This window comes from Phalacrocorax aristotelis, chromosome 1, assembly GCF_949628215.1.
Source record: "Phalacrocorax aristotelis chromosome 1, bGulAri2.1, whole genome shotgun sequence".
In the NCBI taxonomy this organism is placed as follows: Eukaryota; Metazoa; Chordata; class Aves; order Suliformes; family Phalacrocoracidae; genus Phalacrocorax; species Phalacrocorax aristotelis.
Window position 1 is genome coordinate 78,319,910 of NC_134276.1, and position 27,947 is coordinate 78,347,856.

The window sequence follows — 27,947 nt, forward strand, 5'->3', positions numbered from 1 at the left end:
CTGGTCTTGTAATCTACTCTTAAACCTGGTTGTAATTTGTGTGCAATGATATGCAATCTACAGCTATGAGATCTATGACATAATATGTCACTTGGCCTGTGGTGTGAAAGCATGCATTTCAATAACCCATTGTCATAGTTCAGCCCCCATCAGCAACGAGCACCACACAGCCGCTCCCTCACTCCCCTCACCCCAGTTGGATGGGGGGGAGAATCAGAAGAGCAAAAGTACGAAAACTCATGGGTTGAGATAAGAACAGTTTAATACTTAAAAAAAAATAGCAACAGTAACAGTAATAAAATGAAAAGGAAAATAAAAGAGAGAGAGGTAAAAGCCAGGGAAAAAAATACAAGTGGTGCAACCATTCACCTGCCAGTCCCTGAGACACAATTGCTGCTTCCCCCAGCCAACTCCCCCCAGTTAATATACTGGGCATGACGTCATATGGTATGGAATATCCCTTTGGCCAGTTTGGATCAGCTCTCTTGGTTGTGCCCCCTCCCCTCCCGGCTTCTTTTGCACCTGGCAGAGCGTGGGAGGCTGAAAAACTGGAAGCACTGCTTAAAAACAAGTAAAAATTCTCCATGTTATCAACACTGGTTTTAGCACAAATCCAAAGCATAGCCCCGCACTAGCTACTATGAAGAAAATTACCTCTATCCCAGCCAAAACCATGACACCTATTTTTTCATTTTTCAATACTTAAAGTTTTCATTGTTTCAATCTCAGTGAATGACTTAAAGTTTCCATACTGCTGAAATTACATAACTGGATCCTTATCTAATATATATTTATATAAAAATATTCAATGCTTAAAATGAATCTTCCATTTTACGTATAAGTATCTGATGCATAGGCCACACAACTTCATAGTCTGCCTGAGCAGAAGCTGAAAATAGCGAGGGAATAGTACTAGTATTATCAAGATGAATTATTAAATAATAGTACAAAATTACAAATAAATAATCCAACATGGAAATTTTTAGGAACACTTTTAAAATTGTATACTAAATGAAGGTATTTTAATGAGAAATTGTAATATTAAATTAGATCTCCTCAGGAATCACAAGTGTGTCTTTTATTATCAGTGCTATAAAGCATAGTAATCAAATTCTTGATGATGAGACACTTAAAGTTCTACGTACTTTTAACAAATTAATTCTAAACATTTAAATTTAACTGAAGTGGAAACAGATGCTTTCATTTAAGACTCTGTATTAAAAATATAGTAAGTTATTGCATTCTGCTTTAAATTATTTCACTTGTTTTATTGCATAATAACATTTTTATTTCTGAAACTTTGAAAATATAGCTAAGGACCTCACTGAAGACATAATTTAAAGGAATGCTTCTTCTGAAGTAGAAATCATAGCGGAGAAAAGTTTCTGGCCATATAGATCTTATGTGCTTTTTTCCTTCATTTTTGTTTTCCCACTCAAAAGCTAAAAACTATTGTTTCAGCTTCTTCGGGTGACAGAAAAAAAAAAACCCATAATTTTACAATAGGGTTTTCTATATTACTACTATCACTTCACTATTAATGTTATATGATCACTATATCTGTTATTGTAAAACGTGCATAAATTCATTGCATCCCAAAATTCTTTCACTAAGAAATCTTGAAAGTTTGCAGCCTGAAGACATTTAACAAATTAGTCCTGAAAGTTGTAATATTGATATAAAAGCATACGCCTATTAGCAAAAATACTTATTCTAGTAAATAAGTGTGTGCTTATAAAATGGATTCTATAGCTACAAATCTATTATTATTTTATTGGTGTGCCAACAAATGTGAACCTTTTTCTTGTGTTTTTACCACTGCAATTTCTGTTTCTTAGGTAGAAAGTAATTAGGTAGTAGCAAGTCTCAAAAATTTCATTAATTGAGATCATGTTCATTCTCATCAACTTCTGTAGACATTGCATCAGACTTGTGTAAACTTTTATACTAGTAGTTTCATTTACACTGAGAAGAGTTTAATTCTGTCTGTTATCCCATTGAAATGAATAGGACTACAAAGGAATGGATTATTACTCAGGGTATAAGGCCTAAGGATCTACCCCATCATTGGTGTTATCTCGTTAGAGCATACTGTCAATGCATCTTACATTTACATGAAAGCACTACCCATATTATCTGAATTATTTATGACATTTAACATCAAGAAATAATGCTATCATTTAATGATTCATCATTGAATATTCAACACTGAATGTGTTTTATGAATTCAGTCTTTTTAAAAGTCAGAGCAGGCTAAGAAATGTTGCAATAGTTATACCTAGAATAATGTAGTGACTTGTTCCTGGCCTCAAAAGTTTGTTCTTGTCCTTGTCCAAATTTTCAGACATCTATGAACCCAGAATGATGCATATAAAGGGCTATACCTCTAAACAGATTTATTGACAATAAAAAGTAGTAATTGTTGACAATGAAAATAAAATACAGTTGACAATAAAAAGGTACTAAATACACATGTGTATGTCTCTGTCAGATTTTCTTTGGGATTACCGCACCTAAATCTCTAAATTTCAAGCTACAGATATATGCTTAGTTTTATTCTAAATAAAATAGTTTAATCAGCTTTATAGTAACAAGAATTAAAATGAAGCAGGTACCTGAGACTTAGTAAACAGAGATATGCATTAGTTCAGTGTTGAACAGACTATGTCTCTTATTCAGAGATTGGTACTCAGACAGGATATATTTAGTAAGCCAAATATGTAAAATTACTGATTTTCTGTCTTTCAGATGTTATGCCAAAACTATGAAGCAAGTAAGTTCTGCGGAGTTTCAGCTCATGGGCCTGTGTTTTCATCCCCAGAAAAGGGGTAGTCTTCACAAAAAATCTTGTCTCCCCAAATGACATCTAGGACAATCAGTGTTCACAGTCAGACTCAGGGGGTAGGAAACACTTCTGTGTCCCATGTCATATATGAAGCAAGAAAAAAGGGACTTAGTGTAATGATACACATCTACATAGGAGGCTCACTGCTAGTCTTCAGCAGAACCATGTGGAACCAAATTCATATCAACTACCTTGATATGTCAGCACAGTCATTATAGAATTATAATCACTTATCTAAGTCATCCCATTGACACGTCTCCAATAATTGATTACAAAGGTCACATAGTTTTGCTCAATATACTTTGAGCTTAAGTGTCTTAAGTCTATTATCTATGGTTTCTGTCCTTTCCTCAATGGTGCCAACATGTGGGAAGTGACTTCTGCTTTGAAAAAGGACTTGACAATGATTAGTAGCGCTTTGCAAAATCTGTATTCTGGCTGAATTTTATCCCTCCTGACATTTTTTTCACTCACAATATTTGAAAGCAACGGCTCGTTTAGGCAGAAGTTTTCCTCCCCAGTTCTTCTCTACTTTTAGCATTTTATTTATGGCTGTTCATTTTTCTGTACTTGTCATAGATAATTGAACAGCACTTCTACCTACTGACATCAGTACATTAGACAGAAGCAAAATCCCTAATAATTCTGCCACTGAGATACCCCAACAATCAAGAAGGTTTTTGTGGGTTTTGTTGTTTGTTTGTTTTTTTTTTTCAATATTACCCCTTTACTTTACATGCATGCCCTGAAATGGGAAAGTCACCTGTTCTCCAAGCATTTTCTACCTCTTCACAGCTGTCCAGAAACACCAGAGGTTAAGGCTCCAATGTACACATCCCTGGCTGGAAGTTTCTGGTGAGTGCTGCATAAGAGATTAGATTGCTTCCTTATAACATGAAAACATGACTCTAAAATACTGTCTGAAAGGGGCAGGCCAGCATGTACTTGATTCTAATGCATTGAAATACAGAACATATTTATCCCATATGAATCTTTCTCCATGTCACCTTCTCTGCTTCCTCCTCCTCTAGTGTTTCCTTCCTTTTACATTTAACAGGAAACAGTTAACTGCATAGGGAAAAAAAATATCTAAGTAGAAGTGAGCAGCATAGTAAATCAATGTAGAGGTCTTGCCTACAGATATTTTGTTTTTCCTAGAAGAATGGAAGCTTCTACTTGAAATCAGAAGCTTTAAGATGGAAGGTTTGCTTAGGTATATTCACGAGCCAGAAAATCATTGCATTGCCTCCAAAACTTCCTTCTTCAGACTGAAGATCTTCAGTCTGAAACAGCTTTCTTCAGCAAACGTTTTTTGCTGTCTCAGTCATTTCACACAGAATCACAGAATCTCAGAACAGTAGGGGTTGGAAGGGACCTCTGGAGATCACCTTGTCCAACCCCCCTGCTTGAGCAGGCACACCTAGAGCAGGGGGCACAGGAACGCGTCCAGGTAGGTTTTGAATGTCTCCAGGGAAGGAGGCATTTGGGACATTTCTCACTGATTTAGATCCAAGGAAGCTACCACCTAGTTCAGTGACAGAACAAAGCAGTCTCTGTTCTGAACTATTCTCTGAACTATTCTCAGTGTTGTGATCTAATGTAGAAACAAAGTTACTGACATTAATAATAGAAAAAAATTCCAGATCTATAATTGTCCCACATCTTAAATTCATGAAGGATGTTTTGTCAATGATAAAATGAAAAGTTAAATATACAGTACAAATGATGCTTGACACCTGAGAAACACAATTTGACTATTTAAAATATTATGATACAATTTTAATGCTAAAAGAAGATAATTTATTGACTAACATAAAGAATCCATTTCAATGAAATGACTTTGCACTGCTTTGATCTTGGTAGTTGTGCCAGACTACGCTGCTTCTTATCACTTTTATTGTTTATCAGATGCAGTTGGAAAACACTTTTAAATTTCTGAAATAGTGTTGATAGAAAATATTTTACAGAAGTCAGAAGTCTTTAAAGGTATTCTGGAAGCTTAAAAAAATTCAGGTGAATTCACAATTCATTGCCAAGCTAGATTCCTTTCCAAATTTGGGGAGATAATAAGTGACATTTTTTGAATAGAGGCTAAATCTTTTCTTTCACGTGTCTTCTAGCATCTAAATAGCAATTCTGATAACATTAAAAGGGAATTAAGAATTTGGCTAAATGTTTTAAAGCAAAAACTTGGGAAAATGCAAAGAAGTTTTAGCAGTATAGTCAACTAGTCAATGCAAAACTTCATCTTCATTACAGCAGTTTATTTCTTCTTTTATAAGTAATAGTAATCCCTTTCAAAAATAACACATACAAAACATTTTCATGTCAAGAGTAATCACATCATCTCATCCAAGGAACCTCTGAAAACGCTTTGGACTCTGGGTACATCAAAGCCAAAAAGAATGACATGTGAGAATGTCAGACTACCACTGTGAGTGCGCACATCTTAGCACATGCAGAGCCTGGCACATCTGTACAGCTTCTGACACCACAGAACAATTGTTTGTTGGGTGACAGCCCCAAGGTAGTAAGTTTATGCTTAAAAAATTAGTCAGATTCAAACATGGAAGAAACTTTAATGGTTATATACTGACCTGTAAACAAACTTACATGCAGCTCTCAGCAGTATATCCAAGATCTAAGGGCTCATGTGTAAAGTCAAATAAAATAGACATATTTTCTAAAGTCTATTTTGATAGTCATTAGTAATACTTTACTGAACACAGACTCAAGCCTTCTACATTGTGCTGAACCCTCTTCTGTCTTGAATAATAAATATTAGCACAGTCTATGCTGAAAGCAGATGAACTTGTACTTAGAAAAAAGAATGAGAAATAGTTAATAATTCTAATGATGCTCCCTTTTAAAGACTATTGGCTATAGAAAAATTAATTCATACTTTTCCCTTTTCCCCTTCCTCTTTCCCCTTCCATTTTCCTTCAGTTGCTTTGCTTTGTTAGGCTGTATTTTACCTGACTCCTCATTACTCTCCTTAGGACATACTCGTATGGAGAAGACGTCTCCATTATTTCTACCCAATATCTTCTTGAAGTGGGAATGCTATTAAATATTTGGCCAGCAGGCTTGCTTCATTTTATTCTCTAAGCATTTCCTACAAGAATATTCAATTTTATTCTGCTGTTCCATTTCATCGGTCTTACTGTTCTTTTTCTCTCTTTTTATGCCCTGTTCTTAAATGTTTTCTGTCACGACTCAGGGGATTGTGAGCTTTCTTTTCCACGTTGATTAACTGGCTCCACCACGCAGACTCAACACTTTGGAATGCATTTCATTCTTTTTAGTCTAGACCTTTGTGTACTTTACAAATAAATCTTGGCCTGTGCTTGGAAGCTTTGTAAAAAAGTCTGAAGGGACCTATTTGCCACAGCATGAATCTCTGATGAGCAGCTCACTGACTGATCCTTAAACACTTGTCCCTTCTCAAGTGAAGGGATTCTTCAGCATTTCATCTGTTTTTGTGATTCAACCACTGCTGATTTTGCAACCATTGCTTTCTTCTAACAATATCACAGGCTTGCCCTGTTGTTTCTATGGCAACCTGATTCCTTTCAATTTGTTTGACCAGGGAGCATACACTGTAGTGCATTTGTGCAACTGTAACTTAAAAACAGCAGATGACATTTTAAAACAAAAGCAACAAGCTCCAACAAAGTCTCTGCCCCCTTCCCCTTTAATAAACGTAATCTCCAAGCCTCTGGAGTTTCGACTGCTAATAATTTGTTTGTCATGAAAAGTATGACATAAAAATGAAATGAATGCATGCATAGGGCAATAACTGCTACCATAAACATATTGAAATAAAACTTGAGAAACCACAGAAAAGTACACATTTATTATTTTGTGATTTCCTAATCTCTGGGGTTTAATGTTGAATTAGACACGTTTAGAAACAGCAAAGAAAAACCTATTCATTAGTATTATGTAATAAAACATAATGTAATATAGTATAATATAATGCAATATAATATGGCTAGAATAATCACATAGAAACTACTGACTCATAGCATTTTGGGACTGAGAGTGAAAAAGAGTTATATTTTACAGTGTGCTTACAAAGTTAAAATTGCAGTATTATAAAGGATTTTATGTTTCCTTTCCTTGTTTATTTGTAGCATTGGGAAAAGGAACGACACGTTATGAAGGCTTAGGGTCACATTCATGAAGAATGGGAATTCGGAATCAACCCATGTTGCTTCATGCTGGGTTTCATGCAGTCATCTTCAGCATCACTAGAGTTTTCTCGTGAGAGGCTGCAATCCTAAGGTGAGTGGAGTTGAAGTTACTCCAGTCACTTCTTCACCTCTGTTGAAGTCCATTCTTTCCCATGACTCCTGTCATATTCGTCTTAACTTAGAGCCTTCCTCAGCTATATGATGAATAAAACCACATACTCCAGTGACTTGAAAGTCCTCCTAGGCATACTAGCTGCTTGAGCAAAATTTTTATTGAGATTCAGGGACACAACATAGTAGAAGCAAACACATTTAGAATTTGTAAAGTCTGAAATCAAGATATTTTCTTAGGATTTAACTGTTAAAAAACAGGAAAGAAAGAGATTTACATGAAAAGTAAAATATCTTCTATTCCCTCAGAAACGGTGATTCATCTCCTTTTGGATGCTGGAACACTACTGCTCTGTATAACAGCCAAAGAATCTTGCATAGAGCATACCTGAAATTTCATCTTCAGATATTGATAGGGAACTTCCAGCTATGGCATAGATACAAATCTGAAATACACAAAAGCTCTGAGACATTTTAGATTAAAAGTTAAAACTCAGCATGTCACGCTGACCTTAACTGAGGCTCTGCATGCTAATTAAATTTTTATTTAAATTTTGATCGCCGGGTTCTGTTCTATGAGTAAATTTACCATGTCAGAGTACTTGACATGAAAGAGTTTGGGGTAAACTAATAGAAAGTATCTGTTTAAATTAATTATCTTAATTCTTATGTCTGTGCTGACATTCTCTGGAGAAAAGTAGATGTAAAATTTTGCTTATGTTCTCACAGTGAAAACATGGAAGCAAAAATACAAGATGTACTCTGTAGAGAAGCTGGATGTGCTAGGTTGCTCAAGTGTGGCTTCAGCATTGGTCCAGATAACTGCAGTGCTAGGAAAGACAGATATACTCCCAGCATCTAGATTGAGTATCCCCAACATGTTGTTGCCTCTGTCACCCTAATCTGGATCAGGGGCAGATTGAAACATGCCACAACTCCTGCTAAAAATGTAAAACATAAAATGAATTCCGGAAAATTGGAAAAAACCCTGCTCATAATCTATGCATGATGTATGTCATTTGCTGTCAGCAAAGAAGTAATTTTTTCATGCTAAGGAAAATGAAAAAAATCGAAACATATGCAGCATAAAGGGAGAAGTTTTGCTAAGAAAATATATCATGATAGAAGATTTCATTCCATGATAGAGGCATTTTAAGGAAATATGGATACAGAAAAGAGTTGTTTAGTATTGGCTACAAAATTTAAAAAAAACACTGAATATTTTTTACTTACACCATATGCAGTTACAGAGTATTTGTAGTAGTTCTTTAATCACAGAGTCACAGAACCACAGATTGGAAGGGACATCAGGGATCATCTAGTCCAACCTTTCTAGGAAGAGCACAGTCTAGACAAGGTGGCCCAGCACCCCCTCCAGACAACTCTTAAAGGTGTCCAACGTGGCCAAGTCAACCACTTCCCTGGGGAGATTATTCCAATGGTGACTGTCCTCAATACGAAAATTTTCCCTCTGGAGTCCAATCGGAATCTCCCCAAGAGCAACTTGTGTCCATTGCCCCTTGTCCTCTCCATGGGACTCCTTGTAAAAAGGGAGTCTCCATCTTCTTTGTAGCTACCCCTTAAGTACTGGTACATGGTGATGAGATCCCCTCTAAGCCTCTTTTTCTCAAGGCTGAACAAACCCAGCTCTCCCAGCCTATCCTCATATGGCAGGCTTCCCTGTCCTCTGATTGTCTTGGTGGCCCTTCTCTGGACCCCTTCCAGCCTGTCCACATCCCTTTTGTATAGAGGGGACAAGAACTGTACACAATCCTCCAGCTGTGGCCTAACAAGCACCGAGTAGGGTGGAATAATGACAGCTTTATGTCTGCTGGTGATGCCCTTTTTGATGCAACCCAGGACCCTATTGGCCCTTCTGGCCGCAGCAGCACAGTTTTTCTCATGTTGAGCTTCCTGTCCACCAGGACCCCCACGTAACTTTCCACAGAGCTGCTCTCCAGCCAGGTGGATCCCAGTCTGTGCTGCACTCCTAGATTATGTTTTCCCAAGTGCAAGACCTTACACTTGTCCTTGCTGACCTTCATAAGGTTCTTGCTGGCCCACTCTTCCAGCCTATCCAGATCTCCCTGCAGAGTGGATCTCCGTTCCGGAGTGTCTACTTCCCCACTCAATTTGGTGTCATCCACAAACTTCATCAGGCTGCACTTGATGCTGTTATCCAGATCACTTATGAAGATATTGAATAACATGGGGCTCAATATCGATCCCTGGGGGACTCCACTTGTGACAGGTTGCCACTTGGAAAAGAGCTATTTACCACCACCCTTTGGGTGCGGCCTGTCAGCCAGTTCCCCACCCACTGCACAGACCACTTGTCTAGGCCATAACACATCATTTGCTCCAGGAGGAGGCCATGGGGCACTGTATCCAAGGCCTTGGAGAAGTCCAGGTAGACAATGTCCACTGCCCACACCATGTCAACCAGGCAAGTCACTTTGTCATAGAAGGCCACCAGGTTTGTCAAGCACGATCTGCCCTTAGTGAAGCCATGTTGGCTTTTCCCAATCACATGCTTCATTTGTCTCGTGATGGCCCCCAGGAGGATTCATTCCATAACTTTCCCAGGGACTGAAGTAAGGCTGATGGGCCTATAGTTACCCGGACCCTCCCTCGAGCGCTTCTTGTAATAGAGGTAACATTTGCCTTCCTCCAGTCCTCTGGGACATCCCCCGTTCTCCATGACTTCTCAAAGATTATGGAGACGGCCTTCCGATGATGTCACCCAGGTCTCTCAACACCCTTGGGTGGATGGTGTCAGGGCCCATTGATTTGTGGGGGTCAAGCTCCTGTAGTAGTTCATATACTAACTCTTCCTTCACCGATGGTGGGTCAGTGTTTGTTTTAATTGGCAATTTTGTTCCCAAAGCCTGGGACCCTACAGTGTTGGTAAAGACTGAGGTGAGAAAGTGTTGCAAACCTCTGCCTTTTCAGCATCATTGGTGATTGACTCTCCTTTTCTGTTTAACAGTGGGCCTATGTTTTCCTTCTTTTTCTGCTTATGGTTGACATACCTGAAGAACCCTTTCTTGTTATTTTTAATGTCTACAGCCAGTTTCAATTCAAATTGGGCTTTTGCTTTTCTGACTGTGTCTCTGCACACTCTGGCAATGCCCTTGTAGCTCTCAACTGATAATCCTCCACTTCTCCATCTCTGGTGTGCTTCCCTTTTGGATTTCAGTAGATCCAAGAGGTCATAGTTGAGCCAAGGGGGGACCCTGGCTCCACTTACTTCCCTTTCCTTATAAGAGATAAACTGGTTTTGTGCTTCCAATAGAGAGTTCTTGAAGAACTACCAGCACTCACTAGCTCCTTCGTCTTCCATGGAAGCTTCCCATCAAATCCCTCCACCTGAGATCTGAATGATCTGACATTTGCTCCTCTAAAGTCTAGAATGCTTGTCTTATTACTGACCTTCAGCACACTCAACAGGATCCCAAACTCCAAAATATTGTGGTCACTGCAGCCAAGGCTATCACTAACTGAGACATTACAAAGCAGGCTTTCTCGGTTTGTGAATAGCAAGTCCAGCAGCACCTCATTTCTGGTTGGCGCATCTAACATTTGTATCAGGAAACAGTCCTCTATGCATTCCAGGAACTTGGTGGATGACATGCGAGCTGCCGTATTGTACTGCCAGCAGATGTCTGGGTAGTTAAAGTCATCCATAAGAACCAGGTTCTGTTGGCCAGAAGCTTGCGTTAGCCCCCCAAGTACAGTTTCATTGAGCTGCTAAAGATAAAGAGGTAGAATAATGTGCTGGTTTTGGCTGAGAAGGGGTTAATTCTCCTCACTGTGGGGGTCAGCTACCTTTCCAGCTTCCCGCGCTCTGCCGCGTGGCAGGGGGGGCTGGGAGGGGCAGGGCCATGGTGGGGGCGGCTGACCCGACTGGCCAATGGCAGGTTCATTCCATACCATGTGACACCATGACCAGTATATTGGGGGGGGGGGGGGGGGGGGCAGTGGCAGCGGGGAGGCGGCGCGGCGTCGGGTCGGCGGGCGGCGAGCGGCTGCGGCGCATGCGGTTTGTTCCGGCGGTTCGTTCCCCCTCTTCCCTCCCCTCCCTTCCCCCTCCCCCGGGGCTTTGCTCCTCTCGTTGTTCTCCTTTACATTGCATTTCTATTGTTGTTTCTTTTAATTTTAATTATTAAACTGTTCTTATCCCAACCCACGAGCGTTACCCTTCTGATTCTCTCCCCCATCTACCGGTGGGGGAGTGAGCGAGTTACTGTGTGGGGCTGAGCTGCCGCTAAACCACGACAAATAAGAAAACCAAATCCAATTCATACATAGGAAAACAATAATGCAGAAAATAATAATGGGGAATACGTAGGTCAGGTATTCAGGGAAAAACAAGCATAGGATCAAAATACATGGAAACATTATATATGTATATATATGTATATATATGTACATGTGTCTATATGTGAATGTATTTTTTATATGGTTAAATAGCATTTGACAGTACAATGCTCAAAGAAATTTATATAAGCCTTCATATAAATACCTTTATTTTCTGACTTATTTTGTGTAATTATCATATTTAGGCAAAGGATTAAATCATCCTCCGATATTCTTTTACCATAAAGAGCTGAAGTCTCATACCAGTCTAAATTTAAATGGTCACCAAAGAAACACATTTGTCTTCTTTGTTAAGGTGTAAGTATACATATCTATGCTGTGTAAGATGACAGTATTTTGCTTGCAATATTAAATAATTTGGTGATTAGAAAATAAAGAAGACAAAACCAAAAATCCATACATTTGGAAATAACATTTGGAAATTAGGAGGAGGGAGATGGAGATGGAGGAAGGTCAGGAAGGCTCTCAGGGGTTTGGATGTAGATCTGAAAAAGAATAAATAAGTACTTCCTACAAATGAAATTAACTACATATTTACTATTGAAAAGATTTAACAAAATTTAAGCAAAAAAGAGATATCTCGAATGACACTTGAATGATGAAGTAAGCTAATGAACACTTTGGTCCAAATCTTTCAGGACTAAAGCAATTTTTCTAAGTAGTAGAATAAACTTAGCTCCACATAGTACATGCATTTAGAAGCAAGGTGAACTGATGAACACCTAATCATGTAATGCTGCTTTCTGACACAAAATAATGGACATGATTTCATCTAATTATATTCAATTTTTGAACATATTGTGGGAATTTTCTGGTTTCTTGAAAGACATATAACTTATGGTTCCATGAATTTTAAGGTTGGAACTTAATTGGAGCTTAGGTTCTTAATCTGATTGGATGCTGTGAAGTGAATACGCTGAAATTATATTTCAAGGGACTTTTAATATGTGTTGATATTTTCTAAATTAAAAGAAAAATCCTTATTCCAAAATATTTCTTATTTAGAAGAGAAAAATTAAATTTGTCTTTACAGAAGACCAGTTTTTATTGTAAAAATCATATGGCAAAGGATAAAGGTACATGGATTAGAAGTCTAAAGAGAATAAAGTAACTTCTCTATTCACTTGTGTATTAATACTCAATCCAGGATAATAGAAAAGTTAGTTCAGGCTCTCCCTAGACTTCTAACCACCCAACCTTAGTCAGGACTTCATGCTTTCTGATTTTGATTTGACATAAATTATTACTGGGACAAAATACTTATTGATTTTTAAATAAGAATATTTTTCCTTCTGTGTTTGTAACTGCATATCATTATCACGTTATAGGCAACTGGAGTGGAAGCACATCAGAAACTCACTCGTTTCCATGTTCTGAAGTTAGATCAACAATATATAAATCTTTAGAGACCTACAATACACGTAGTGAAGCCTTCTTAACCAATGTACTACATAATTTTATCTACAATCTCTTCCTGCAGTTTAAGTTCATTGTTTCTTGTCTTGTTTTAAAAGAACACAGCCAACAAATTGTTGCTTTATTTTCTGACAAGCTTTATCATATTTGAAGACATTAATTTCTCTCCTCAGCCTTCTGTTTTCAAAAGTAAGTCACACAAACACTTTCTGTTTAGCAGATCTTGCTTCTTGATTTCTAATCACATTTGCTGAACTACTTCACACTTTTTTAGTTGATCTGTACCTTTGTTGAAGTGTTGTTCAGAAGATTAGGTAAGTACTCCACTTTATATCTTTTTTTAGCAGAATAGAAGATTACTTTGACAGTCTTAAAAACCTATTCCCATCTAGGCCCCTTTTTTTTTTCTTTCTTCCTTTTTTAGGAAGATTGTTATTGATAACTGATATTCAGCCTACACTTCAATATAGGCACAAGAACTTCTTATGTGATGCTGATGCTAAGCCAGTCTTTCCCCCACAAGGTATTTTTGCTGTCAACTGCAACTCCAGGCTCTCCATCAATCCTTATTAAGATTTATGAAATTTATTTAGACCTTTCACACAGCTGAGCAGATAATTTTAATGCTAATATTTTCTGAAGAACCTGTAGTCCTCACTTTCTCCTTTCCCTTTCTCCTACTTTTTTCCCAGGCTATTTTCTCCAGCTTTGAATAAGGATACTCTGTAGTGCATTAAGTTATTAAAGAAAATGTTAAACAACAAAAAATCCAAAAGAGCTCCCAAAGGCACCCACTGAATAAAACCTTCCCATTATAATGTGGACTTTTGTAAACACCTTTTGGGAACATTTTAATGAGGTCTCCACTACCCCTTCCATAATTTTGTGTAGCCTGTCTTTCCCTATATTGCATATGAAAATACCATATTCAACCATAAATGTTTTAAATTAGTACATTATCTTAGTAAATAAGGTAATTAAATTAGCTTATTTTAATGAATTTTTTTTCTTGGCATGATTATTTAACATTTGGTTAAAAACATAATCTACTGAGGAATCTGTATCCTGATCCCATGCATTGAAATTCAAATGTCTGCTCTACATTTCTTTTGGTCCTGCTTCATCTTCATTTAAAGTTGGACAGTATTTTCATGCTTTACCTATGTTCAATAATCCCACCTGACTTCTATGGTTCCTTGCACTTAGAAATCAAATGGCTCTAATTTGTTTTAGACAGATTTCTTGCTACACAGGAATGAACATGATTAAGCTTACTAAACAGAAGACATCTACACAGTAGTTTTTTTAAACTGATTCTTTTACTCATTCTAGTTTAAGCACATGTAAAAATGTCAACAACATTAATTTTGTTACTTAGAAAATCATGAGCTTTTCTTCTTTTGTAGTCTTTTTATTTTTACAATTAATACTAATGCTAAATAACATCGAAAACTTCATGTGGCTATTTTTAGCATTTAGTACCTGTTAAATGACCGGTTATGTCTTCCACTCATAAAATTGTACTTAGATAATGTTTTTCTTTTACTGTCTCATGTTCCTCCCACTGTAACTCTTTGTGTCTTATCCCTTCTTGCTTTACATTTGCAAGTTATAGAAGTTCTTATGAAGTAACCTCCAATAATTTTACTCATTTTCACATTTTATATATCTCTCTGTCAAGTTCCAGGTCAATTAAGAGCTCATGAGTTAGCTGTTTTTCTTTTTCTGCACTTTTCTGCTTTCTTTTCAGCTTCGCTAATCTGCACTTGTGCCCTCAGTAATAATTATCATTTTAAAATACATTGTTTACTCAAACACCCTTTTCTTTAGATTTTTTTCCCCATAGGGTTTCATACAGATTCTTTGTTTAGTTGTTTCTACTGATAATTGTGCTTTTCAAATCTGCTGCTACTATGTGTCTGTGATGCTTCTTTATCTTTCTGAGAATGAAGAACTCTCTTATTCTATGATTACAGCCACACACCTTGCCCTTGACACAGCTGAGTTCTTCCCTCTTGCCAGAATCAAATGTAGGAGAGTCAGTTGCTCTATTCTGTTTGTGTCAAAAAAAAATTTGCCAATTCATTCCAAGAAAATATTAGATCATTAATAATTTACATTGGTTTTGCAAACATATCTAAGTAGATCAAGAAACTTGTTACTCCAATGTTATTCACTTTACCTGAATTTTTCTTGTGAGAACAACAGGTTCTTCCTCATTTCTCTTAAAAGAACAACAAAATAATTCTTGCTTGGTCTCCAGACTCCCTGCTCATGTAAATTGGTATCTGACTTCATTCAAGCTACTGAGCTAATTCACACCACTCAAAGAGATCAGTTATCTTGACTTGCTCATATTATTTTCAGTACTGCCTAAAAATGAAATATTTTATTTATATGTACTTTATAAATATTAAACAAAAATGCAAAGAAAATATCAATTAACTTTCTCATTATTAGCCCCATGAATATCACAGGTTTCCTGAAAAGAATATTTTGTCTTCATGGCTCTCAATAGCACAAGTAGTTCAAATATATGAATTTAAAGCAGGAGTAATTGTAAAGTAAATAATACAAATATGGTAACGGGAGATATATGCAAAACAAGGTTAATTTTTTCTGAGTACTGCTTGAAAAATGTATTGCTCTCTAGATGTTACTTGGTACTTCTCCATAGCTGCATGAGTAATTTCAGCTTGAATAGCCACAAATTTGGTTTTGGAGACATTCCTTATTATAAAAAGCAATCCCAGAACTGAAATGATCAAGACCTGAAAAGCTGCTAGTATTGTCCATCTAATTTTTTTCTAAAGACTCAAAGTATTTGGCATGAATGAATAGTAATAGCAGAATTCTCCTTATATTTTACATGAGACTGTACAAAATATATTCAGGAAGTTGAAAATTGAGATATTTTACAGGGGAATGACAAGGAGGTTTAATCAAAATTTATAACCACTCTCTTTTGTATCTTAATACTTAGTGCCTTGTTTGTTTGCTTTGTTTTGCCTTCTTTTCTTTTTTAAACAAAAATACATCTTCATAACTTTTTAATTGTAAACTAAATTAAATGCAGTATATTAATTTATAACAGTGAATGGTACAATTATATCAGCACAATGAGAAAATTATCTCTCTGAACTCAGGAACACAAACTCAGGTAAAAATAATGCAAAATAAGCTGATTTATATAAGGTGTTGGTTTACAATGTGACAGTTCTATATGGCTATGCTATATGTGCCATTGAAAGAATTTATGCTTGCAGACAAAAAAAACCAATCCAATAAATTGGGTGTTATATTAAGTAATGTGTACACTGTAGTTGCTGCTTTCAGATAAAAAATAAATAAATTGTGTTATAAAGTGAAACATTTAGTGATAGCACAGTGAGATGCTAGACAGGAGGAAATGATCACTGTTTCAACCTGTATGAGCAGAAAATAATGCTGATTGTGGAAGAAAAATGATTCAGCCTTCTTTTCATTACAACAGAGAAGCTATTATCAGCAGAAATTGTTGATGTAGGCACTGCAAGTAATTCTTTTGATTTACACAGCAATTTACACATGTTAGTTAACACATGTTACCTAACATATGTTTATTTGTAATAGCTGAGAATAGGGCTCTGGAAAAATCTTTCCAATTGTTTATTATTCCCCAGCTGTTGAAACTAACTCGTTATGTAGTCTTTGTTGTAATTCACATAACTGTTCTTAAAAGTAGTTAGATTTTTTCTTTTTTTTTTTTTTTTTCTTTTTTATCTCAGTCATCGTTCTGAAAAATTGTCCCAGAACCTAATAGATATATGGGCTATAGATAAACTATTATTAGATTTTATACATGTTCCAGTGATACTTTTCTAGCATAGCTAACCAAGGGATAGGAAATCAGTGAAAAGTTTTTTGCCCTCCCTTGTGTTTACTTTGATGTTACATTTATGGACAAAAATCCATTTTGTTAGATTAAATTGAGTGAGGTATTTTAGTCCTTTAATGTGACAGAGCACACATTCCATACATTTTTATTACACTGAATCTGCAATGTAATTTGGGTCCCTTGGCCTTGCTCTGCTTTGCCTTGCTTTGCTTTGCTTTCCTTTCCCTGTGGGCATATTCTCTTTTTTCACTTTTATTATTCTCTCCCCCTTCCCACTGAGGGAGGAGGGAGAGTGAATTAGTGACTGTGTGGGTGCTTAGCCGCTGGCTGGAGTCAACCCACAAGAGTTCATATAAGTTCTAAAATTTTCCATGGTTCTTCTTTGTAGGAAAGTAGCTATCTAATAAAAATATTTCTGTTGTCTTGTCCTGATCTGTCTTTGATAAAGAAAGATTATATTTTATTTAACTTAATCTCCAAATATTTGTTCTCTCTTATTTGAGATCAAGTGGTCAATGTTGTGTTTTCATGAGTAGTGGTTTTCTCACCCCTCTTCCTCCACAACCTTACCTTGTAGTCTGCTGCTAACATGATAGATTTTAAAAATTATTTGTCAGTGTATCTGGAATTTAACTAAAACTTCCTTTAGAACATGAACACATAAAAGCAAGTTTTAATGGCCTTAATTCACAAATGTAAAAGGAACAAAATCTTCCACCATGAGATGCTGGTCAAAGAACTGACACCAGATGTCTGGTATATTTCATTAGGACATTAACAAGATGAAAGCACTCCTTGTATCTGCCAGAACTGTTTACTGCAGCTGGATTGCTGGAGTGAGGCCAATTGTATGAGGTTCAACAAGGCCAAGTGCCGGGTCCTGCACTTGTGGCACAACAACCCCATGCAACGCTACAGGCTTGGGGAAGAGAGGCTGGAGAGCTGCCCAGCTGAGAAGGCCCTGAGTGTGTTGGTTGACAGGTGGCTGAACATGAGCCAGCAGTGTGCCCAGGTGGCCAAGAAGGCCAACAGCCTCCAGGCTTGTATCAGGACTAGTGTGGCCAGCAGGAGCAGGGAGGTGATCGTGCCCCTGTACTCGGCACTGGTGAGGCCGCATCTCGAGTACTGTGTTCAGTTTTGGACCCCTCACTACAAGGACATTGAGGTGCTGGAGCGTGTCCAAAGAAGAGCAATGAAGCTGGTGAAGGGTCTGGAGAACAAGTCTTATGAGGAGAGATTGAGGGAACTGAGGTTGTTTAGCCTGGAGCAGAGGAGGCTGAGGGGAGACCTTATCACTCTCTACAGCTACCTGAAAGGAGGTTGTATTGAGGTGGGTGTTGGTCTCTTCTCCCAAGTTGCTAGCGATAGAACAAGAGGAAATGGCTTCAAGTTGCATGAGGGGAGGTTTAGATTGGATATTAGGAAAAATATCTTTACTGAAAGAGTGGTCAGGCATCAGAACAGGCTGCCCAGAGGGGTGGTGGAGTGCCCATCCCTGCAGGTGTTCAAAAAAAGTGTAGACATGGCACTTCAGGACATGGTTTAAGAGGCATGGAGGTATTGCGTTGATGGTTGGACTTGATGATCCTAGAGGTACTTTCCAACCATAATGATTCTATGATTCTATAACCATTTCACCTTGCATTATGGGGGCTCCATTCTGTTCCCTGTCCATGTGCTCTAGCTCAGGGTGCTGGTTACCCAGAGAACAACTGGTCTTACTATTAAAGACTGAGGCAAAAAGGGTATTCTCAAGTACCTCAGCCTTTTCCTCATTCTTTGTCACTATGTTTCGTCCCACATCTAATAAACTCTGGAGATTCTCCTTATCCCTCAGATAAGGATCTGCTTTACAGATAAGGATCTGCTTCTAACACAGCAAAAATTTATTCAATAATCTTGCTTTTTGACTTCCAATACAGTTTCAATTGAGCAACGATTTACTTTTTCTATTAAAATAGCCCTGAGTTTAATCCAGCTCTATCATGGCCCTAACAGTAGTGTTAAGGATGGGCCTCAAGAAAAACTACAAAATGTCTAGGCAGTAAATTCTGAAAGCAAAACATTTAGACTTTGATCTTCACAACGAGTGGGCAGACATGGACAATCATACTGAAAAGCAGGTGTTTGTGGGGGGGTTTTGGTTTGGTTTTTGTTTGGTTTTTTTAGTGTTTATAAGAGTACTTTTGTTAACAGTAGTGTTTTTTAATAGGTACTGATCTCTCAGCCTCTGGTCTGCAAATGACATACAGAAAGAGAATTTTTCATTCCTTCATTTATTCACTTGAAGAGATAATGTCTTGATTCAAACGAATGGGATAAAAGTCTTTGGTTCAACTGTTTTATGTTTCAGTAACTTACCATCTCTGGAGAATAAGCTAATAAATACTTTAATTCCTTAATATGTGCCATTATATGTTGCTTATTTTTATGTTAACACCAAATTGAATATATTGGTCCCCTGAAAATTTCTATTTTGTTTAAAAGGAACTGTATGGATTTTCTTCTTGTATTGTAAATTTAACTAACTAAAATTCTCTTCAACTGGTTGTCTTTCTTCTTGAGCACTGCTATTTGTCTTTAGGTCTGACATTCTCAATCAGATTATTTAGATTTCTATTTTAAACTGGTACAAAGTCTACTGTTTTCTAAATTTCTTTATGACATTAAAAATAATGTCTTGCATATATATATTAATTATAATATTTTGTTCAAATTCCCATTTTATATTATTATTGTCTCATGATTTCCCACCAAATGTTCCTGTTCCTTAGAAAGGCAATATTTAAAATAGAAGGGAGTTCCAATGTCACTTTTTCATCATTATGAGATTAACCATATTTTTTCTGCCCTTCTCTTTTGTTTACCATCCTTTGATTTTATTCCTGAGAGGTCACTGAAGGTTAAAAATATCTATTTTTTTCCTGTCTATTACAATGCATTGCACGTGCATCTGCAAGAAATTTGGCCTGGGAATAGTAGTTAACTCAGATATTAATAACAGTAATTTTTAATTAGTTTTTGAATAGAAAAAATCCCTGACAGTATTTTGAATAATGGTTTTCTCTTCTAGTCTTAACAGATAAAGGTCACCTGATATATCCTGTAAAAACATTCTTTGGCTCTCTTTTTTTACTTTCAGAGGTCAATATCCATTCAACCACAACCTAAAAAAGCTAAAACACTTATGAAACAGAAAATAACCTTGTAGTTAAGTGCTTGGAGCGCCAGCATCTGAAGCACCAGAAAACCAATGACGTGAAAACCAGGCTATGCCACACTTAGTATCTGAGTGTGTCTTAAGGAAGGAACAGATAATTTGTTTTCCATCCTTGAATGGATAACACTCATGCAGAAAAGTGTGTGCAACACACATGAGGTAGCTATAGAATTCTGCTGACAATCAGCAGAGCTTTGGCCATGAAACAAGCTGATAGCATCCACATCAGTTTTGCCAACTTTCAGGTTTTCTACCATTTCAGACTGCTAGTTCTGGGGACCTGTCAACTAAAGTGAATCCTTCCTTCCTATTTCCTGTTCCACACATGGGATTATTTTTCAGAGAATATTAATGATACATAAGTGTTTGGATGTACATTATGCCTTTCACTGACACTCCAGAAAGGTTTTGAAAGCATTATCTGCAGTGAATTTATACACCAGTGTAATGGTATAATTTGTAAATGATGTACTATGAGACTTCATGGACTTGTCTGTGGAGAGAAAGCTCCTGAATTGGATAACCTTTGTGATTTTACCTGCTATAAATAGTCTGACAAATAGAAAATAGTTGTGAGAATATTAAGTTAGAAGTAGAGAGGCAAAAGATGATCAACAAGCTTTTGGTAAATCTTGGGAAAATTGTTAGGCATGTGGGTCATTTATAAGGTTCAGCAAGACATGAGGATGTGATGCAGAGAGGCATAAAATGGGGGCTAAAGATATATTTTGCCTAAATTCTTTTTGCATTTTAAATAAAATTGTTAGCAGTAACAGACCATTGGCTGACATTTTTACTTATATTAAGTCATAATTCATGATGTCCTTACTATGTAAATGTAGCCTTGCAATTTGTAATTAATGTAATGTCCATACTCATATATGTGTTATATATTGTAATCAAAATATTTGTACCTCTGGAATATCTTGAGAATTTTGCAGCCAGGTGATTTACAGAGTATTTACAGATGCTTTCAGGAAGAAATAGCAAAAAATCAGGTATTATGCCTGATTTATCATTCCTTTAAATCATTGTATCAACTAAAGGGAATTTATATAAAAAGCAGCAGAAGAATATGCATAATGTAAAGGAGACAGAGACTGCCCCATCTGTCACAATCCACTGTTGGGTTGCACAATTTGGCAGAAGTTGAGCCCCCTTGCTTTCTAACCAACCTCAGATAATTCTGTGTGGCGAGGGGCGGCTGGGCTTAACTTCTGAGTGATGTTCAACTGGATGTGTTATCATGACCAGGTTTGTTGTATTCTTGGGAACAGAATTAAGACTCAAAACGGAGTCAAGTGCCAAGTCACTTTATTTGGCCACCAACAAGTACGCAAGAGAAAAAGAAAGAAAGAGGAAAAAAAAGGGAAAAGATAGACAAAAAGTTACAATAGCTACCACCACGGATCTGCGGCGTCCCGTCAGTCCGATGTATCTTCAGTCTGGTGGGGGAACGTTTCAACTGGTCTCCACTGGTTCCACCTTTTATAGCATTGTCCCGTTGCATAGTCAATGAGCCGGTTTGCATGGGCACACCTCCCACTCGGCAGTGGGGCGCATGCACAGTATTGTCACTAGAGGGTGCTTGATGGTTCCAGAGGGTTCCAGGGGGTCCAAGCCCCCTCCCATATGTTGTAAGATGACCCTGGGGCCAGGCGCATGTGCAGAGGACTGGGCCTATGTGCTCTGAGACAACAAGATATAGATATATATGTTCCTGTTGGGTAGAACTTCCTCAGTTGCCATCGTGGTGAAGCCTTGGTAGTCAAGCCATTCTGCCGACAATGTTGAGACAAGTTTCTAGTCCCTTACAACACCCCATGGCTCAACATTGGTGGCAGATATAGAAAGATGGTAATGAGAGAAAGAATAGAAAATGAGAGAAAGACAGAAAAGAGAAAGAGAGAGAGAGAGAGAGAGAGAGAGCAGTAACAAAGATGCTAGCTATGCAAGCCAAAATATTATAACAGTATCAACTCTAAACAAGGCCAATGCCTAACATCAGTAAGAATTCAGTTTCCAAATAAAATAGGCTGGGGGTACAAACAGTTTATACAAATTGGACTGTGGATGACACCAATTGACGTACAGCTCAAATGTGTTTAACTCCATCAGGTGATACAATGGGTACAAACTGCATATTTGTGACAACACGTTGGATTAACTGAATGAAACATGGGGTGACACATGGCAAAAACAGTAACATTGCTAGACCACACAATGAGTAAAATAAGATTTGTTTGATCCAAGGACCTCCTGGAAGCCAGGAGAACATATCACCATTCCAGCCTTTCGAGGTTTGGGTGGGAACATAGGCTAATTTCCGTATTCCGGCAGTAATTTGTTTAATGACTTTGCCATTGTCATAGATTTTTAAATAGCAATTAGAATCATTCAATTTCCCACAGACTCCGCCTTCTTCGGCTAGTAGGTAGTCAAGAACCATGCGATGTTGATAAATTGCAATTTGCATTTGGGTTGCTTGATCTGCCAATAGGTCGAGGGCCTCAGCTGTTTGATTGGTGATAATTTCTAATATGGCTTGCAGCCGGATAATGCGATTTAGGTTATAAATGGGTTCTCGAGCACCACTAATCCATTCATTGGGGTTCCAAGTTGCAGGTCCATAATATTGTAAGATACGTTGGGGGGTCCACACGCCTTTACCCCAGGACTGGCCACTCCCATCAGTGAGGGAGGTATCAATAACTTTGGATTGTTTTTCCCGTTTCAAATCATCATATATTTGAATGCCTAAATGGTCTCCGTCTGTTTCTGAGAGTAAGAAAAACAAGGGATGGATCACCCCAATGCAACATATTCCAGACCAGTTTGCTGGTAGTGCTTTATATGCATGGTTTCCACATATCCGATAGTGTCCCTCAAGGGCCACTGATCCATTAGCAAAGGGTCCTTTCCAATGTTCCACATGGGGTGAAGGGTCAAAATAAAGGGTAGGTTCTAAACCAAATGGGTCACTTTCAACACCACAATATAGCGATTCCTTTGTGGAGTTTTCACAACATGGTATGTCTGAACAAAGTTCTTCCCACGTTGTCCTCCAACGGGGCCAATCTATTCTATTACAATATTTACAGTTGTAAGCTCCTGCTTCCTGGTCCCAACTACAATCATGGCCTACAGTGTTGCCTTGGCTGGTATTAGACATGAGAGACCAGAATCTGGAAAAAGTGTTCTGGTATCCCTCTTCATTCACCCAGGCATAGATATATACGAGTTCATCCTTTTCATGTGGCCCCTCTCCCACTGAAATGGTTATGCTTATGTTCTGATATGTCCATTCACTTGTGCTGTTACCCACAAAGATGCCATCCTTTTGTGTTTTAGCCAAACAGTATTTACCTTTCTCTGGATATTTTATGTGCCATGGCGAATCATGTGAGCTCTGCCATGTTTTATTCCCTTTTGTTTCGCTATATTTACTCACCAACAATTTTGGTAGCAAAGGTATGGCTACCCAGGGCCAACTTGATAGACCAAACGGTCCTCCACATATCCAGCATTCTGTGAGGTTATAAACACTTGCTATTTGTTCAGCCAGTTGCATAAAAGAATTCTTTATATCATTGCCTTCATCCCTAAAGTCTCTGAGGGGATAACTGATTGTTCCAGGGATCGCGACCCATACAATACACCAAAACAACAAAATTAACATCTTGCTCTACAAATCCAGCCTCAGCTTACAAATGTTATAAAAACAATTACAAAAATACAAATAGTCACAATCAAATGTTAATCTTCCCATATTCAGTTGTGTTCCCGCGGAGGTCTCCTGTGAAATGAAACAAAATGTCAACTTGCCCAGTTTGGGCTTCATCTACATGGTTAAAATGAGTGTTAATTTTGTACTCTTTCCTCCAGGCATCTTCAGCCTTCCAGGCATATTTATTAAGGGATTCAGCAAGTATGAGGGGGACGGCCCCAATGATTGGCATTTCTACCAACACTGTCTGTCAAGGAGAGAAGATTGGTTCCCTTGAACACCAAGAGCTTGAGACTTTGGAATTAAAACTGGGGGTTTAGAACAAAAGGCATTTCATCGGGGGCATCCATTTATTCCCCAGTGATCACTGACCCGGGTAACTGCATCCCAGAGACACTCCTCCCAATGCGGCTTATGAGGTTTCAGAAATCGTTTTAAGAGCCCATTAGTTATTGCAAAATCCCCATGTTTGGCAACATTTAAGATTTCTTGCCACCTCTCCTTTTGCCACACTGGCACCCGATTGACCTCCCAGTTGTTCTGTTCCCAAAAAAGGAGCCATTCTGTGCACCCTTTGAATACTGCAAATGAGTCAGCGTAGATATACACCGGAGTCCCTGTTTTTCCCACGCTATTAAACACACTCCATACTGCCACTAACTCTCCCACTTGGGCACTGCCCTCACCTTCAGTAATTATTTCCCTCTTAGTATCCACATTAATAGCTACAGCCTGATACTTCCACTGTTTGCCCTCTCGTTTGGTGGAGGCGTCTGTGAACCATACGTTTCACAGCTCCTCGGAAAATGGCGGGGCAATCTTAACTACAGAAGGAGGAGGGGTATCCTCCTCCAGAAGGTTTGCCACTTCTTCCTGTATGTTTAACACCTTTGGGGTACCTTCAGTGACTGTAAAAACACAACGATAATGTTCGATTTTAGCATACCATTTCCTCACAGTATCCCTTTGGGCCACCCCATCAGGGGGAGGGGTCCCTGCTAACACAGGCTTAATTACCTTAAATGGTCCCCTTAAAACTATAGGCTGTTGGTGTATGGTTCGCTCCGCTTCTCTAAGAGCTAAGCTCACTACAAACAAACCCTTTTCCCAACTGGAGTACTGCTTTTCAGCATCCTTAAAGCTCCTAGAATAAAACCCAATCGGTTGAATGGGACCTTCTGGTCCTTTCTGCCAAAAATGAATTGACAATCCCGAGTGTGCGAACCCCCATTCAAATTGAACTGGGTCGGTGGGGTGGATAGGGCCCAAAGTTTGATGGGTGCTTGCTTCAAACACCAAAAGCTGCAATGCCTCATTGTGAGCTGGACTCCATTTCCAAATCGCCCTCTTTCACAACAAGTCATATAAGGGACGTGCAATTATTGCAAAGTTAGGGATATGTTTTCTCCAAAAGACCAATAATCCCAAGGTGTGTTGCAGCTCCTTTTTACTTTCCAGAATTTTTACCTGATCTAACGCTGAGAGGGTGTCCCAAGGAATACAGACTGACCCTCCTTTCCACCAGATGCCCAGAAACTTAACTTCACTGGCAGGGGCTTGTATTTTTTCTTTGGGTATTTGAAAGCCCATTCCTCCCAGATGATTAATAATTCTGTCATGCATAGTCTGCACCAGAGCTATGGTATGTCCTCCTATTAGTATGTCATCAATATACTGATAGACTTTGACCTCTCTTTCTGATGGGATTACTGCCAATTCCTGTGCTAGGGCATGGTGGGCCAAGGTAGGTGTCTCTTTATATCCCTGAGGCAAACGGGTAAAAGTATACTGGTGTCCTTCCCAGGTAAAAGCAAATTGATCTCAATCACACTCCTGGAGTGGAACCATAAAAAACATGTCCTTCATGTCAATGGTTGCTAAGATAGGGTGGACCTGTTCTTGAATGGTTGCAATTAATTCGGCTATGTTGGGTACAGCCGCAGTCAGGGGGCCAGTGTTTGCATTCAGTCGCTGATAGTCAATGGTCAGTCGCCATTTTCCATTAGGGTTGCGTACTGGCCACACTGGTGAATTGTACGGGGAGTGGGTAAACACTAAAATTCCCCGCTGTTTGAGATCCTCAATTACTGGGGCTATCCCTTCCCTGGCTCCTAGTGGCAACGGATAGGGTTTCACATTGGTAATCTTGGAGGGGGGAAGGGCAGGTGCCATTTGCAATAGGCACACCTCTGCCCAAGATTTTTCATTTAATTGCCTGATCTGGGGGATTACAAAAGACCATGAGTTCCCCTGGGTGTCACACCACTGCTTTCCCTTCAACACATCTATGCCTAAAAGGTTTGTCTGAAAAGGTCCTATGGTTACCATGGTATTGATGGGGGCTTCCTCTCCTGGTAACCATAGCGTCACTGAAGTCATAGGCATTGACTGTGTTTTTCCCAGTGCATTTAAGATAATTAGATTTCTAGATGTGATAGAGATCCCGCACCGTTCTGCTTCGGTCTGCATCAGTGCGGTGATTTGTGCCCTGTATAAATTAGAAAAATTACCGGTCTTTTCCTCAGTCCTACAGCTACTGTGATTAATAAATCCCCTCTTACATTCACAGTGAGTTGTCTCACAAACATCCATCCTCCGCTCGCCTCCTCACCTTCGGGGAACAGAGGGTCTAGTTTTCCGCCTTTTCCCTAGTCAGTTCCCCCTCAAGATCTATCAGGGGTGGAGCATCAGGAACTAATCCGAGAGTGGCTTTCTTCCCTGACCATTTCTGTACAAGTTTTTCCAATTTTTGGGTCGGGAGTTCATCCATCAGGTCTCGAGGAATGCCCTTCTGAAGCCCTAGATGCCATAACCCCTGTTGACTTAGGGGTCTCTCTCTCCCTGGATGATTGTTGTGGAGTGGCCTCAAATCCTGGCCCTTACCAATTGACAGCGGCTGACTTTTAACTTGCTCTGCAGACTGTACAACCCTTGTTTTGGTTTTTTGGAATGATCCACCAACAGGGCCATATTTTCTCCCAAAATTAATTAATTCCTGCGCTACCTCCCCCCACATCCACACTTTCCTTCCCAACCGCCCATGGTTAGGGGTTATTATCCCTTCCAGAGTGGCTGTAGTTCTTTCTCCTTCAGAAGTATTTTGAATTTTCCCCTGTAATTGGATCCCAATGGGTTTCAGGGAGTCAGGGAGTCCCCGGATCAGGGGAGTCATCCTCTCTGGATCTACAGGCATCGTCATCGGGGAACTCTGGTTGGGTTTGAGCTCCCGATCATACATCATTTGGAGACAGGCCGCTTTCTGCATATTTTCCACTAACAGATCCACCATACCTGTTATGGCAAGGGGATCTCCCCTCTCCAAAGGGTTCAGCCCTCCGGCCCAATACACAGCCCTCTGGGTTAATGACCATGGGCCTCAGCGATTACCTGTAGTTAAGAACACACCCGGACCCCAATATCCTTCTGCTTCTTTCTCCGACAACAAAATTCCATCCCCCCCGACAGGGACACTCTCCACACATATTCTGTCTCTGATTCCTTTGGAGTTCTTGCAAAGTCTTTTTTCAACTTTGCTAGTTCAGTTGCTGTAAATGGGACTTCTTTGGTGAGAACTTGAGGATGGTCGTTGTTATTGTCCTCATACAAGTACTGTTTTAACCAGTGGATACATGTGAGGGAGGCTTTCTACAGTTTCCCTTGCCTCCTGCAAGCCTCCCTGAGGATAAATTTGCCATATCCCTTTCTCTGAAAGTTTCACCTCTACCTCCGCCAGTGTATCTACTTCCCTCAAAAGTTGATCCCTCAATTCTTCCTTCAGTATAATATTTTGATTTCTCTCCTCCTGCAATAATCGCTTGTTTTCTTCCAATTGTTCCTGCAGTGACTTTATGACCATATGCAGTGAGTCTATTGTGACATCGGCTTGACAAGGCCTCTGCTTCCTATCTTCCACCCCTGCTGCCAGACTCGCTCCAAGTGCTACGCAAATTACTGCTTTTCCTTTCCCAGATCTAACCCTAGCTTCCTTCTGCAGTACCCTTATCCTGTCTACTACACTCTGCGGTTGAAACCAATGTTTTTTCGCCCAATCTTGTCCCTGAGGTGAGAGGCGAGATTGGTGTGCCTCCAAAAGATCATATAGCTTGTCTATCCCTTCGGCTGGTGAGGAGACATAATCGTGAGCGTCAACTGCCTTCTGAGTGGCCATTTTACCT

At 38.9% G+C, this 27,947-nt stretch overlaps 2 protein-coding genes across 2 annotated transcripts; both read right to left on the reverse strand.

Annotated features, from left to right (window-relative positions):
- Positions 1-22,140: 22,140 nt before the first annotated feature.
- LOC142052801 (endogenous retrovirus group 3 member 1 Env polyprotein-like) lies at positions 22,141-23,724 on the reverse strand. Its single transcript, XM_075083458.1, has one exon. It carries the CDS (start codon positions 23,722-23,724, stop codon positions 22,141-22,143), a length of 1,584 nt encoding a protein of 527 aa, XP_074939559.1.
- A 2,677-nt stretch (positions 23,725-26,401) lies between these two features.
- Positions 26,402-27,940, reverse strand: LOC142052845 (uncharacterized). Its single transcript, XM_075083599.1, is given in 3 exon segments — positions 26,402-27,234; positions 27,237-27,382; positions 27,384-27,940. Coding segments are annotated over 3 exon segments (1,536 nt in total).
- Between the last annotated feature and the right edge of the window lie 7 nt (positions 27,941-27,947).